Source organism: Heliangelus exortis, chromosome 8, assembly GCF_036169615.1.
Source record: "Heliangelus exortis chromosome 8, bHelExo1.hap1, whole genome shotgun sequence".
In the NCBI taxonomy this organism is placed as follows: Eukaryota; Metazoa; Chordata; class Aves; order Apodiformes; family Trochilidae; genus Heliangelus; species Heliangelus exortis.
In genome coordinates, this window is record NC_092429.1 from 7,793,263 (window position 1) to 7,807,349 (window position 14,087).

Below are 14,087 nucleotides of genomic sequence, written 5' to 3' on the forward strand. Positions count from 1 at the left end.
GGGCAACCTCACTTTTCGGATGGCTACTCCTGTTTTGCAATGATAGAATTAAGAGCAGAACTGAGCATTTTGATTACAACAGAGTTCTTCCATAGCAGGGCTGTCAGAGGGGCTGGAGGACAGAAAAAAAGATGAAGCTTTTAAATGAAGGAGCTTGCAAAACCTTAACAGAAGGCAGAGCTGTCAGCCAGGCTCTTTCATTATATGGAACTAATTATAAGTAGCGTTACAAGAAGATTTACTTTTGTAAATGCAAAGGAATTCATCCACTTTTGCAGCAGGGAAACTTTATGGCAGTTAAAACCTCAGGTCTATTAAAGTAACATCCACTTTTTGTGGCTTGGCTTATCAGTTTTGCTTATTAGCTGAAGGATTTGTACTGCAAGTCAAGGATTTCCCCTTGTTGTCCCCCAAATCCCCTACATCATTGTTCCTGCAGGGAGAATTTAAGACTAAATTATGCACCTCATCAAAATGAGAAGGTCCAGATGGATCTCGCACTGCTGCAGAAAGGGCTGGAGAGGAAAAACACTGCAGCAGCAGCAGCAGCAGCTTTTCCTTCCAAGGCCCAGCAGGGCAAAGTGGCAGAAACTCTGCAGACCAGAGGGACAGAGAAGCATCTCTGTGCAGAGTGCATCACCTCCTAGCACAAGCCAGATTTTCCTTGTTTACTTGGGAAAACCACTGGAATTCTTCACTTTGGAGAAGGTTTCTGTCCTGCCTGGTGCTCCTTTGTCAAGGGTTATAAAGCACTTCTGTTCCAGGGCACTGCACATGGGTATTAAACTTTCATCACAAACATGATGCCACTTTTTATTTCAGCATTTATCTATCTTCCATTCTTATATGGCCACACTTATCTCATGCTTATCAATCTTAAACACATTATTTAGCCCCCCAAAACCTTCATTTGAAAATAAGAAATAAAACATTTTAATATTGTTACTGTCTGAGTCTATGGATCTTAGAGAATTTTCTTCTCATTAACTCTGGAACACTATTCATAACCCTGAGACTGAAAATGCATAGAAAATTATTTTATCCAAGTCTAATCCCCTCCTTAACATTTATATTCTAGGTCTGCTATTAAAAAACTAAGTCTTTTTCAGGCCCTAAATACAGAATCTTGTCCTTTGCTCAGCCTTACAGAAGTCACACTAATGAAAAAAGACCTGAATTTCCAGTCATTTTACTTTAAATGATTGAAATCTACAGATGGATTAAATATCACTAATAACAGTTGACACCACTTCTGACTGCACTGGTATTTATTTTGATTTTTACTTATTAAAAAAAAAAAAAAAAAAAAGTAAAAAAATTAAAGCCCCAAAACATTTCGAAATCACTGTTTCCTAAGTGGTCAAAGTCAGGTTGGGTGGGACTTTGGGCAACCTGCTCTGGTAGCATGTCCCTGTCCCCACCCATCTTTAAGATCCCTTCCAACCCAAACCACTGTATGATTTTGGATTATTTAGCACTAGCTCTCTAGATCACTGCATGGTTTTTCTTTGAAATTGTCAAATTAAAATAAAGAAAACTATGGGATGCATCTGAGCCACCACTTTGTTTCAGAGGCAGTAAAAATTATCCACTGAGTTTACTCCCCTCTCTACAGCTGCAGTTGTGAATTTGGGAGGAGTTTGCAAAGCCTTAAACTCCCTCACAGCCTGAGTCTGAAATGAATTGCAGTTGCCAAAATACAAGGTCAGACTATTTTGGTGTTAAATGTGACCGTAAATACTCTTGAGAGCAATTTAGCAGCAGAGAATTTGGGGAATAACAGTGACAGAGCCGTAACGGTGACCATATGGCATATATTTTGAATTTCACTAGTAATGAAAGCAAAAAGGTAGGTCTGGAAAGGCAGTTTCAGATGCAAGTGTGGGTACAAGTCTCTGAAGATGGTGTTAGTCAGAAGATGCCACCTCAACTCTTTACAGAGGGCAGTAGAACTGGGTCCTCAAAGAACCAGATAAGCCCAGATGCCCACAGCAGAACATAAGTGAAATCCAGGCGTGCATCCAAAGAGTGAAAATAAAAGACAAAGGGAAGCATGGAAAATCACAGCTTTCTTGAGATCCTGGGAGCTGTGTAAAACTTGTCTGGAGTCTCTCAAAGCAAGGGCTCCCTTGGCACCGTTCTGCAGGAGGTCCAAGAGATGGCAAGGACAGACGTGTCTGTGCCACACCTGTCCTTTAGGACGCTCCATAGCAGCTCTTTAGTTATTTATTTGTCCTGTCGAGGCCCTTCAGCTTCTCACCACCAATCAATCCCTCTCCCCACACAGCCCCACTGCCCGCCTGTCCTTCGGGACACCGAGGGCTTGGAAATCTTGCCACTTTTATACACCCAGCAGCTCAGGGCCACAGGTCCCTAGGAAAGGGACAGCCCAGCCCAGCCTGAGAGCCACGGGATGGATGAGAAGCCCGGAGGGAACCGAACCGTGACCCAACTCCCGGGGTCCCCACTCTGGGGAGAGAGGAGACCGCGCGGGGCACTACGGGACAGGGCGGGAACAGCCGCGCGGGGCACTCTGGGAGTGATGACGGCCGTGTGCCGGCCGGCGCGGGGCATTGTGGGAAGGAGGGGGACCCGGGGCAGGGCGGAGCGGTACCGGCGGGGCGGGACGGCAGGCGAGGCCTGAAGAGGTGGGTGTGGCCCGGTCCGGCCCGGTCCGGCCCGACCGCCGCTCGCCCACACCCTTCCCGTCACCCCTCTGCCCTCCTTCCCGAGGGGCGTTGTGCGCATGCGCGGTGCGGCAGGAAGCGCCCCGGTTGCCGTGACAACGGCGTCGGCCCCGCGGCGCGGCTGAGCCGGGGATTCGACGGCCCCCGGTTCGGCCCGGCCCGGCCCGCACATGCCGCGGAAAGCGCTGCTCTGCGTCCTGCAGCTGGATATCCGCGCGGTGAGTGCCCGGGCTGCAGGCCGGAGGAGAAGCCGCGGTTTGCCCTTCCGGAGCCGCTTCCCACTCCCCCCCGCACCCTCCTCTCATCCGCCCCTCCGGGAGTTCTGGGAAGCTGGTCCGGGCTGTGTTGCCGGGCTGCGTCTGGAGCTTGGGCTGCTTTCTGGGCAGCTTCTGCTCCTCTGTGCTTGTCTGTGTTCCCTCTGCCACGCTGGTGCCAGCAGCCGCCGTGCTCCCTCACAGTCCTCGCCCCCGGTACCTTTTCTGAGGGGCAATGGTTCTTGTCAAGCTGTACGCTGTGAGAAAGGCAGTCTGGAAAAAAAAATCCCACAAAACCAGTAGAAGAAATCCCGGGAACCATCAGCTTGTACGTGGCATGTGCTCCCCTGTGAGGGGTGAGGTCCTGTCAGGGGACAGGAGGTGGCACTGGGCAGCTCTGAAGTACCTGGGGGTGGCCTGGGGGCTTGAGGTCCAGAGATATGGAAAGTTTTTGCATTGATCATCTTAGGACAGTTCCTTGTGCAAAGTTTTCTGCTTGTAAATACGGTAGGAGTAAAGTAAAAGCCTAAATCATTCTCTTGGTAAATTTTAAGAAGTAGTTGACGTAGACAGAGAACTTTGTGGCTGTGGAGTTGGTGCCTTCACAGGCCCTGGGAACTGTAGAAGAACCTGAGGTGCCATCCAGAAAATTAAAATGCAGATCCTTAAAGTACATGCTGGGAAATGGACCCAGTATTCTTTTTTTTTTTTTTTTTACCACCTGTGATGCCAACCTTGTTTGGCTGCTCTAAAATAGATCTGTGACTATCTCCACCTACATAGTGAGGGTATCACCCTGATGGTGTTCTGGGTGTTCTGCTGGCTCAACAAGCTGGGGTTTGTATTCATAATGCAGAGGCCCACTTGGTTCTTGTAAAGGGGCCAAAGATCTTCTTTCCTCTTCTGTTCCTACTGCTGTGAGATATTCATGTGCCAGGAGAGAATACAGGGAAGGTCTTGGGCCAGGGTCTGGCTCTTTCAGTTGGGGGGTACTTTATATTCACCCTGCTTTCAAGGGTGAAGTGGTTTTTCCAGTAAGAAAGGGAGAGAACAGTGTGGATCTTGAGAGCCCCTTTAAGCACATGTGGGTTGTTCAGTTGTATCTTTGCTATACTACATATTTTGTCTTGGTATACCTTTTTTTGGTAAGTCTGCTTTGTCTTGTTTTGAATCACCTGTTCTGTTTTTTTGTTTGGTTGGGGTTTTTTTCCATTGAAACCTACTTTGGCATTTCACTCCTGTGGTGGTTTGATAACTTTCCAGACTGATTTTCCTTCTGGCTAGTAGATGCCCTACTCTTACACAATTATCAACACTGGCCTTTTAGTTGAATTTTTTTTTTTTCTTCCTTGGTGTTTGGTCTCTTGATGTTTTGTTGTTTGGGGTTTTTTTTGGGTTTTTTTGTGTGGTTTGTTTTTTTTTTTTTTGTCATTTCACTGTTCATCTTTCTCAGCCAAAGAGATCTGATTCTTGTGGTAGCATTTTGTATGATGGGCTCACCAGTCTTCTGATCATGTTAGGGGTGGGTGCTGTTCTTCTACTTTGAAGCAGTATTGATCAGGATTAGAATTGAACTCAACATTTCAGATAGGGTCTTTCCTTTGCCTTAGATGATGTCAGGGGGAAAAAAGTCCAAAATCCATCCTATACATCTTAATATTTGTGTCTTCACAGCTGCACTGTGAATGCTGTCATTTATTAATACACTCATCATCTTCCCCTCAGCCAGCTTTGAAGGTTAGCCCCCCGCAGGGAAAGCAGAACCTGTTGTTAATAAATTCTATTACTATGGTTCTGCAAATATTTTTTTTCTATATCTTTTTCTTGAACTCTGATAATTTCTGAATTTTTATTGGAAAATTTTCGTGAGATGCCTCTGACTTCTTGTGGTCATTAAAAATATTAAAGGACATGGATCCCAGGATATATAAAGGAAAGGTTTTAGTAGTATCCCTCAGCTTGGTCCCTCTCAGTTTTGCATGTTGTTTGCATGTCTTTTGGCCAGTTCTGTACCACCTTAGGACGCCCATTTTCTGGATCATAGGTAATGATTTCTCATGTGGCACCATATGGTGTTCCTGGTGTCCGGATAAATTCAGTATCTTTTGTCCAGAAAACAGACTTTAAAGGAAATGTGAGGTTTTTACTTGACTCATCTGTTTTTATGAAATGTGCTGCTGGGCTGTTTTATAGTCGTATTTTCTTCCATATCCCTTATTCTTTGCTCTTTTCTATTTAAATGTTCTGATTGGTTACTGGCTATAATTTTTCAGATTTCTTTTTCTACCTCACATGAACCTTGCATTTGTCATTTTTCAGCAGATGGTACTATTCTTCTGCTCATAATATAGGTTTTAATTATAAATAGATGTAGCAAGAAAATTACATTGTTTCAGAACTTGAGGTGAAGATGATTCAGCTTTCCAGTAACTTCTTGGTCCAGACCTGCTACCTATTGGGTAACTTTAGTTTCCATCATTTCATTCTTTAAATTTTTTTTTTTTTTGGTCATGTACTAAATGCCATTAAAATCAAAACAAAATTGTCAGTTGCATTTGGGATATAGATTTGTTTGTTTTCACATCCTGGTTAATTTCTGCTACATCTGCTTCTTTTCTCTGTGTTTGCTTTGTTTGTGACTGAAGCCTTGTCCAAATTCCTGCTTCTTTTTCCTGTTCTTTTACAATGCTCTGCATATTTCTGAACCCTCTTTCTGGGTTCAAAATTTACTTGTGTCTGAAGTTCTGTTCTCTTCTCTTAGTTTATTCCTCGCTCTAGGATACAGATGGGTTTTGCTTCTTTTTGACTTAATGAAATTCCAAGGTCTTTTCTGATCTGAGTCCTGGAGCTCTTTGGTTTAATTCACTGCTAGTTTTCTTCATTTCTGAAAGACTGCTCTTCTAAAATGGAAAGCTGTGGTTAAATACCTTATTTGGTTTGTCCTGCCATTAATTTAAATTGAATAATTCATGATTGCTCAGACTGAGATTTCATTGTTATTTGTTTTTTTGAGACGACTTCTGGTGCCTGCCTCTGCTGCTGGCATTTAGATTGCTCCTGTAGCAACAGAATGAAATTCACATTATTCTTCATGTCATTGCTACATGGAGAATTCACAAATGTGGCTGTGAAGGGAGGCAAAACTTTAAGCACTGAGATGAATTAATAGCATTGGGGATTACTGCCAGGTAAGGAGACTAAAATGGTGTCTTTGCACAGTGAGAAGATTATTTTTGCAACTCTAAGTCCAAAATTGTATTTGTCTGGAAGCTCTAGCAGAAGTTAATACTGATCTGGAGGTGCTGGAGCACTTCCCCTGTGAAGACAAGCTGAGGAACCTGGAGAAGAGGAGGCTCTGAGGTGACCTTATAGCAACTTTCCTATATCCAAAGGATCCTGGCAAAAAAGCTGGGATGGGGCTTTTTACGTGGGTGTGTAGTGACAGGACAAGGTGCAGTGATTTAAAACTTGAAGAGGGGCGATTAGAATCATAGAATGTCAGGTTGGAAGGAACCTCAAAGATCATCTGGTCCAACACTTCTAAAAGTATTGTTTATATGAGATGTCTCAGCATCCTGTTTAGCTGAGGCTTAACACTTTCCAGAATGGGGGAATGCACCACTTCCCCTGGGAGAACATTCCAATGTCTGACTGTCCTCAGAGTGAAAAATTTTCCTCTTGTGTTCAAACGGAATCTCCCCAGGAGCAACTTGTGCCCATTGCCCCTTGTCTTGTCTGTGGGACTCCTTGTAAATAGAGTCTCAAATCTTCTTTGTACCCCCCCTTTAAATACTGGAACATTGTAATAAGGTCTTCCCTAAGCTTCTCAAGGCTGAACAAACCCAGTTATCTCAGCCTCTCCTCATAGGGCAGGTGCTCCAGTCCTCTGACCATGTTCATGTCCCTTCTCTGGACCCTCTCCAGTCTGTCCCCATCCTTTTTGGGGATGAATACAGGGGGGGCCAAAACTGGACACAATACTCCAGGTGCAGTCTAACAAGCACCAAGCATGGTGATGACTTTTTTATCTCTGCTGGTGATGCCCTTGGTGATGCAACCCAGCATTCTGTTGGCTTTCTTTAAGTTAGACATTAGGAAAAATATTTTTCCATTGTGGGTGGTGAGACGCTGGAACAAGTTGCCCAGGGAAGTTGTGTCTGCCTCCTGCTTGGATTGGGGTTGGATGGAGCCTTGAGCAACCTGATGTAATGGGAGGTGTCCCTGTCCAAGCAGTGGGGTTGGAACTGGATGATCTTTAAGGTCCCTTCCAACTCAAATAATTCTGGGTGAATACTGCCCATTGTCCTTCATAGGAAATTCTTGTTTTGATGGTGCTGGGCAATTCAAGGGATTTTTCAAGGCCTTCCTTCTTCATGCATTGCATACACAGCTACACTTTTAGGATTGAGTGTAACAAACAACTTCCATAGGAGCTGTGGATCAGTAGAATTCTGTTTCTTTCCCTGAAATAAGTCAGTGATTTCCTTATGGCTGTTTCTGATGTTGGGGCAACACCAGTGCCAGGGCTGGTGTCCTGGAAACTGAAGCAGAGGACTCCAAGGTAATACTGTCCTAGATATTTGTCATAGTTCTCCTGGTTGCTTGCAAGATCAGTCAATATCAGCATTGATACCTCTCTTCCTTACCTGATAGGCAGGTGATACTATTACAGTGCTTAAAATGGTCTCATCCTGCCTGAACAGTTTGCAGTCAGATGAGAGCTTCAGTTTGTCTCCTAAGTTTATGCAGCATTGGGTATTAGCAAATAGATTTAATGAAGTACAGATGTACTTGTGTCAATTCTTTTCAGAGCTGGCTTAAAGTTACATGAAAATGTAGATTTGGTGTCCCAGCCCAGGCAACAAATTGTGCCATTTATCTCAAGAGTAGTAGAAGCATACATTAAAATTCTTCAATCTTGTCCCACGTGATGATTTGTTGGAATTTATTTTCTTATACAGCATACCAGGAAAAATGGCACCTGTTGTATGCAGTGTTGCCTTCTCACTTATCATCTCAATAAATATACAAATACTGGTTGCCTTCTCTAAGGTGCACCCCCAATTAAAATTATTGTAAAATCTAGAAAAATGTCAAGAAAAAGTGAGAACTAAGTTAATATGGCTTGTAGTTTGGGGGATCTTGCTTTATATGAATGAAATCTGTCTCTTTCACTCCTGTTCACACTTGCAACTGCACAAGTGTCATTCAGGCTGTTTATTGCCTGACAGTCTGTTTCAATTGGGATATCTATTATTCTCACACTTCTCTTGCAGAAATGAAATCTGCCTTTGCATGGAGAGAAATCCCCTTTTTTTTCCTCCTTGGATATTTATGAGTAGAAGCACTTTTTTTTTTTTGTTAGCTTGTACTGTATCTATAATAACCTATTATACATTGGCTTCTGTTATTTCTTTCACCCAAGGCTCTTTTTCTGCTGTTTATCTAATTTTCCTTTAGATCCAGTTAGGATTTTTCAAGTAAAACATTCTTTTGGGAGGAGGAGACTGTAACCAAAGCACTTATTTTCATTTCTGTCACTCTCCTCTGTCTTTCTACCTGGCAATTGAAAATCTGAACACTTTCTCCAGCAACCTTATGTTGGAAGAGACAACCTCGTATTTATTATACTGTGATAAAAAGTGAGCAGTAGAACTGAAGGGAAAGGTGACAATTCTCTGCCTGGGTTAACAGAATAAAACCCGTTGGCTTGGAGAAAAATAGCAAATAATTCTGCAATGAGTTGTGTACAGCCTTGCAGTGAAAACAGAAATAAAAATGTCTGAAGTTCATCAGAGCTGTAAAAACAAACCAACTACTTCTTTCTTCAAGAATTGTCCACAGGAAGTTTAGAGATCAGTGTCAGTATCTGGCAGCCTAATGAGGAGCCTTCCTTGCCTTGAATACCCTCAAGTGCTGTCAGACTTCTCAGATAAACTTTGTATGCCATGGGCCTAATAATAGGGGAACAACAGTTGCTTTTTCTCATTGACATATTAGAAGGCAAAGTTAATATGATATTTGCAAATTAACTTGCCCTTTTTAGTAGCTGGACAGAGTAGGGATACCTAAGTATGTACCTGTACCAGCTTCATTCTCTTTGTGGCTAAAATATTTTTATGTCTTGGTATCATGTAGAGTTCATTCAACACGACTCTTCATATACAGCCTGATGTGACCCATGTTGATTTACTCTTATATAGTCAGTGCGTGCCTTTAGATACCTTAACTTGAGATTGGGATACCAGGTTTCTGTTTAGGTTGAAGATAATGGAGTACGTTTACTTCCAGTATTTGGTCTTGATTATTTTTAAATTGTGACTATTTTTTCTGGTCAGTCTGTACAAGCAGAATAGCTTCAGAAAATAATTTTTTCACTCTAATCTGTTATAATCTGCCTCTCAGAAAGCAACCATTTCATCCTTGACCGTTTCATTTTTATCTTGAAAACAGCCACTGCTTCTGTAACCAAAGTTCAGTTTAATGAATTTGTTACTCTTACAGATAACTTGCCCCGGAGTGGTGTTGAAAGGCAAAGAGGAACTTTATCTCAGTGTCTCTGTACTTGGGCAGTACAAAAAGACTCAATGTGTCCCCGCAGTGTTTCCACTTGTCTTTCAAGAAAAACTCGTATTTGAAAAGGTAAGATAATGTCAACAGCTAATAGAAACCATATCAAATCCATGGCAAAGTCAAAAAAAAACCTCTGTGCAAAACTCTGGAGCACAAATGGTCACACTGAAGACTGGCATAGCATTGGAAATCCTGCTTCTTTTCAGCACAAAGGAGGTGTGTGCCTATATTATCCACATGGTGATGCAAAAATTATGCATACAGAAGATTAGAATATATTATGAGGCTTTTTAGATGTTTGTGCATTCTTTCATGAACTGTCATTTTTCAGTGTCTGCTTTCCTGGCTTGGAAAGAAGTGAGTGTTGTTCTAAAAATTATGACAAGATGAAGAACAAAGACTTATAAGATATAGGAAAGTCGACTTAATTTAGTACAAAGATGGAATAGCAGCTCAAGCCTTTTTGGTGACATCTTTCTCCCTTTGAGATACTTTTTTCATGGTTTGTCACTGAAATTCCCAGGCTGGTACTCTGGCTTTATAATTTGTAGTTGTTTATCACATATTCTGAGGCCCTACCAGCTTCCTTATTAGTACCACAGGGATAATGAAACACAGTATCTTACAGATACGATCTGGCTTCTTGACTACCTGTGAATAATAATACTTTGCCCTTTCTAGTTCTTTTTCTTTAAGCATCCCCCAGCACTTTGGAAACCAGACAGAGTAAACATCAAGGATGCTCTGGTGATGTGTGTAAGATACAAACTGATAATTTTACCAGCTACTGAACTGTATAAAAGATCCCACTGTATAAAAGACCACAATTTTTTAAAGGCAAGCATACCACAAACTATTTAAGGGAAATGTATTTAATACTGTTTTCAGTGTAATTTAGAGGAACTCCAAGACACCACAATGTAGCTGCTTACTCTCAGTTTTCTTGTTCACCTCTTTTGTATCTTTTTTTTACAAATAACTATTAAATAGGTGTAGACACTTGTAGAGCACCAGTATTGTGATATTTTTTAGTGTTTGATACCTTCAGCAGCAAAGTTATCCACACCACCCTGCTGAAACTTTAGTAGAGAATTAGGGGGAGAGCTGTTACCTGCTGAACATCCAGTGCAACATCCTCCCCTATTCCTTGCCATATGGTCACATGGGATTCAGGCTGCAAAAAATCCTGAACAGTACTTTATACATGAATAATCACTGTCATAAAAGTGAAGCTTAAAGCGTTACTAATATATTAAAGAATATACTCTTCATTTCTCACAATTCTAGTAGAGTCAGCAGTTTGTCTTTCTCTCTTGAAACTTTCTCAGGTAATACCTCTATGTGTTCAACTCTTAATTTAAGTATGGAGAGGTAAACCTGAATGGCTAGAAAGCATATGACAAGAATTTTCAATGAATTTGATCATGTGCCAAATTATATTTTCAGCTTCCTTTTTTTTTTTCCAGTGGGGGGCTCTTGGCAACCATCTAAAGCAAGAAAGAATACAAATTTATTTATTTCTTTCCCCTTATCTTTCTTCAGAGGTCTAGGCTTCAACTGTGCCATTATTGTTTATTTATTTCTTTTCCAGGCATTTCCTGATGTAATTGATCCTGGAGATCTTATGAAGTTACTGGAATGTAAGTTCTGCTTTTTACATATACTATGTTGTGTGTATTAAGGTCGTGCATGTGTGAGCTTTACAGACTTTCTGGAGGTTTAAAGTATGGGATATTTTTGTGTCAGGTGCCTGTTCTCTAAAAAGCTGGTGGATAACCAGTGTAGTGGATCTTGTACTAAATTAGTAGGACACCAGCAGTCGTGGGCTTTCAGAACAGCAGATTCCTTGTCACTGCAGGTGGAGGGTTTCTGATGTCTTTGGTTACTAGTGACTTAACCAAAATATTCTTAACTAACAAAATGCCCCTTGAAATGTAAGCTATATCCTTTAGAACAGGAAAAGTGTTAAACAATTATTAGTGGAAAATCCATCTAGATATCCGAAAGGGTAATGAATTCCTTTACCTGTTAATTTATTTTAATAATTTTCTATCATATAAGCATAAACCTTTAATTTTTATTGAAATATTATTTTTTTAAAGAAAATTACGTGTCTTGGCACATGTGGAACATAATAATGGTAGTGAGACAACACTGACCCTGAACAAAAACTCCAGGAATACATTCCTTCCTACTGGGAGTTATCTGAAAAAGTGATGATGCAGCATCATCTTTAAAAGAACAAGCTGTACAGCAGATAGAACTTACCAGGATCTAAGTCATATTCAGATTTGTCAAGTGTATGCTGCTCTTGCCATTGTTTTAATCTGTGCTATTTATGCAAGCTGTTCTTATTTTTTTCCTATTGTTGGTGAAGCAGAAATAGTGGACTTAGGTACAGTGCTTTGAAACTGAAATGAGTGAGCCATTTTTCTTGGGTTTTTGACTATGAGAATTACTTTCCATTTGAGTTTTTCCAACTCATGACAAAACTTTTTCCCTTTCTAGTTGACACAGCAGTACTTGAACTAATACAGCTCATTCCTCCAGGTATTGTATCAGTCTCTTCATATATTATGCAGTTTAAGAGGTGAACCTCCATGAGGATGTTGCCTGTTATAGCACAATCACTTTTTCCAACACACAAACAACACAGGAAGCTCTTCAGCAAATAGTCCTCTAAATATAAAACGTTAATAGATCAAGAGGATCTCATTCTTGGAAGAGAAGAATAAATGAATATTGAAATGTACCATACTAAGGCTTAGGGAAGTGATAATATTTAAAAAATGGAAAATAAACTGAACTCATCCAGTGCACGCTTATTAACTGTATCACAATTCACTTGCAAAGTGGCTGTCTGTGAAATTTCAGAGTGCATAATCTTGTTCTCAGAATGGCACTTTTTTTCCTTTCATTTTAATGGTGACCATTGGGAAAACTCATCCTCACTGTAAGTACTGCAGATCTCTTGGGATATGTGGAGATAATAAATAGCGATTTGTCATACTTCTGTTATTGGTTTGTGTGATTATAAAAATCTATTTTAATGAAATTCAAGTATTCCCATGAATAATGTAAATTTGCATTTTATTGGAAATAAAGTCAAGTTTTAAAGAGAACTCATTTGGAAACTGTGGTATTAAAAGCAGTCACTGTTGCTTGTCAGGGAAATGGTTGTTTCTCTCAGGTGATTTGCCAGAATGTTTACTTGAAGAAATATAATGAATGTGGATTTTTTTGTTGTGGGAGTGTTTTTTATCTTGGATAAAAAATGTTTTCAGGGGTCAAAGATAAGTGTGATATAGCCTAACATAGGCTGCAATAGAACAATCTATATTTTAAATAATATATGTTACACGTTTTCCCATAAAGAATTTTTTTTTTTTAAGTAGCAAACCATGATAGTGAGAAAATCCTGAAATAATGATTTTGATGTTGCTTGCATTTCTTTCTTACTGCTATGCCTACCATTACTACTGCTATTTCTATTCTGTAATACAGAATGATAAAGTTTCTCAAAAGGGACTGGCTGCCATTAAAAATACTGATTTCTTCTGTGGCATGGAAGGAAAAGAAAGGAGAAAACCACTGAATAGTTGTCTAGACAAAGCTTCTGATACGTCTCTTAAAGATCGTGTTAACTGTTCCATAATTATTTTACAATAGAAGTGAAACATAATTGAGTAGATTCTGCAGATTTCTGCTTGTGATTTAACTTGATTATTTCTGAACGTGATAATGAGTTTTAGAGCCATGCTGTTGATTTGTAAACAACAAAATTTATCTTTGTCTCAATATGCTCTTGTGTGTGTGGTGTCTGTCCTATATGACCTTTTCCATTTTCCAGTTAAAGTATTCATTTTCTTTTTAGTAGGAAAAGTTCTAGCTTTGTATGAAGAAAATACAAGAGATTTCCTGTTCCCTGACCCTAAGCTTACCCGTGGGCACCGTGGTTTAGATCGTGAGATTTTAATGAAGAGATCCTCTTCTTTTCCAGTGAGTGAATAGAGGTGGATTGTATTTATGGTACAGTGTGTTTCCCTGCAGAAACCCCTGGAACTACTTCAAATGAAAAGTGATTACTTCTGACAGATTTTGCCGTTTCAGGTGTTGAATGTACAAATCCACACAGCTGAACTTCAGGGAAGGTTTAATCTTTTTTTTCAAAACGCTTCAAGAAATTATTTAATGTGAAAAAGTTGGTTTCCACTTGGTTTGCAGCGTGGCACCCTGACACATCTTCTGTTCAATTTAATCTGTGGTGCATTTGGTAGTTGAAGGGCTGCAAGAGGAGAAGATGTCATATCAGCCTCAACAGATAAACCATGTAACCCTCCCTCCTCCATCTCTCTTTCAAGCATTACATTTCAGGCCATTTCTGGTGCTTCTTAGGACAATTTCATTCAGTACAAATTTATAGTGCTATGCTCTGACCTCTGGGCCTCCCTGAGGTACAGGATCACCACTCAAATGGGAAGTAACTGAAGTTTAGCTTAGTGCTACATGATTGTTAGTCACTTGCAAAGCCTGTTTCTTAGTCTGTTCAGGCTGTTCATGCCCATTTAATAAC

General features: G+C 40.6%; 1 protein-coding gene across 5 annotated transcripts in view; it reads left to right on the forward strand.

The window, feature by feature from the left end:
• The first annotated feature begins 2,669 nt into the window (after positions 1-2,669).
• SPATA6 (spermatogenesis associated 6) overlaps positions 2,670-14,087 on the forward strand; it is a 45,543-nt gene continuing 34,125 nt past the window's right edge. The window contains exons 1-5 of one of the 5 annotated variants that reach the window (XM_071750199.1): positions 2,670-2,905; positions 9,446-9,583; positions 11,106-11,154; positions 12,023-12,064; positions 13,389-13,513. In XM_071750199.1, coding sequence (XP_071606300.1) covers positions 2,858-2,905; positions 9,446-9,583; positions 11,106-11,154; positions 12,023-12,064; positions 13,389-13,513 — 402 coding nt within the window. In that variant the 5' untranslated portion in view covers positions 2,670-2,857. The remainder of the gene's footprint in view (positions 2,906-9,445; positions 9,584-11,105; positions 11,155-12,022; positions 12,065-13,388; positions 13,514-14,087) is intronic. The other 4 variants (XM_071750197.1, XM_071750196.1, XM_071750198.1 and 1 more) reach the window with 4 other exon arrangements.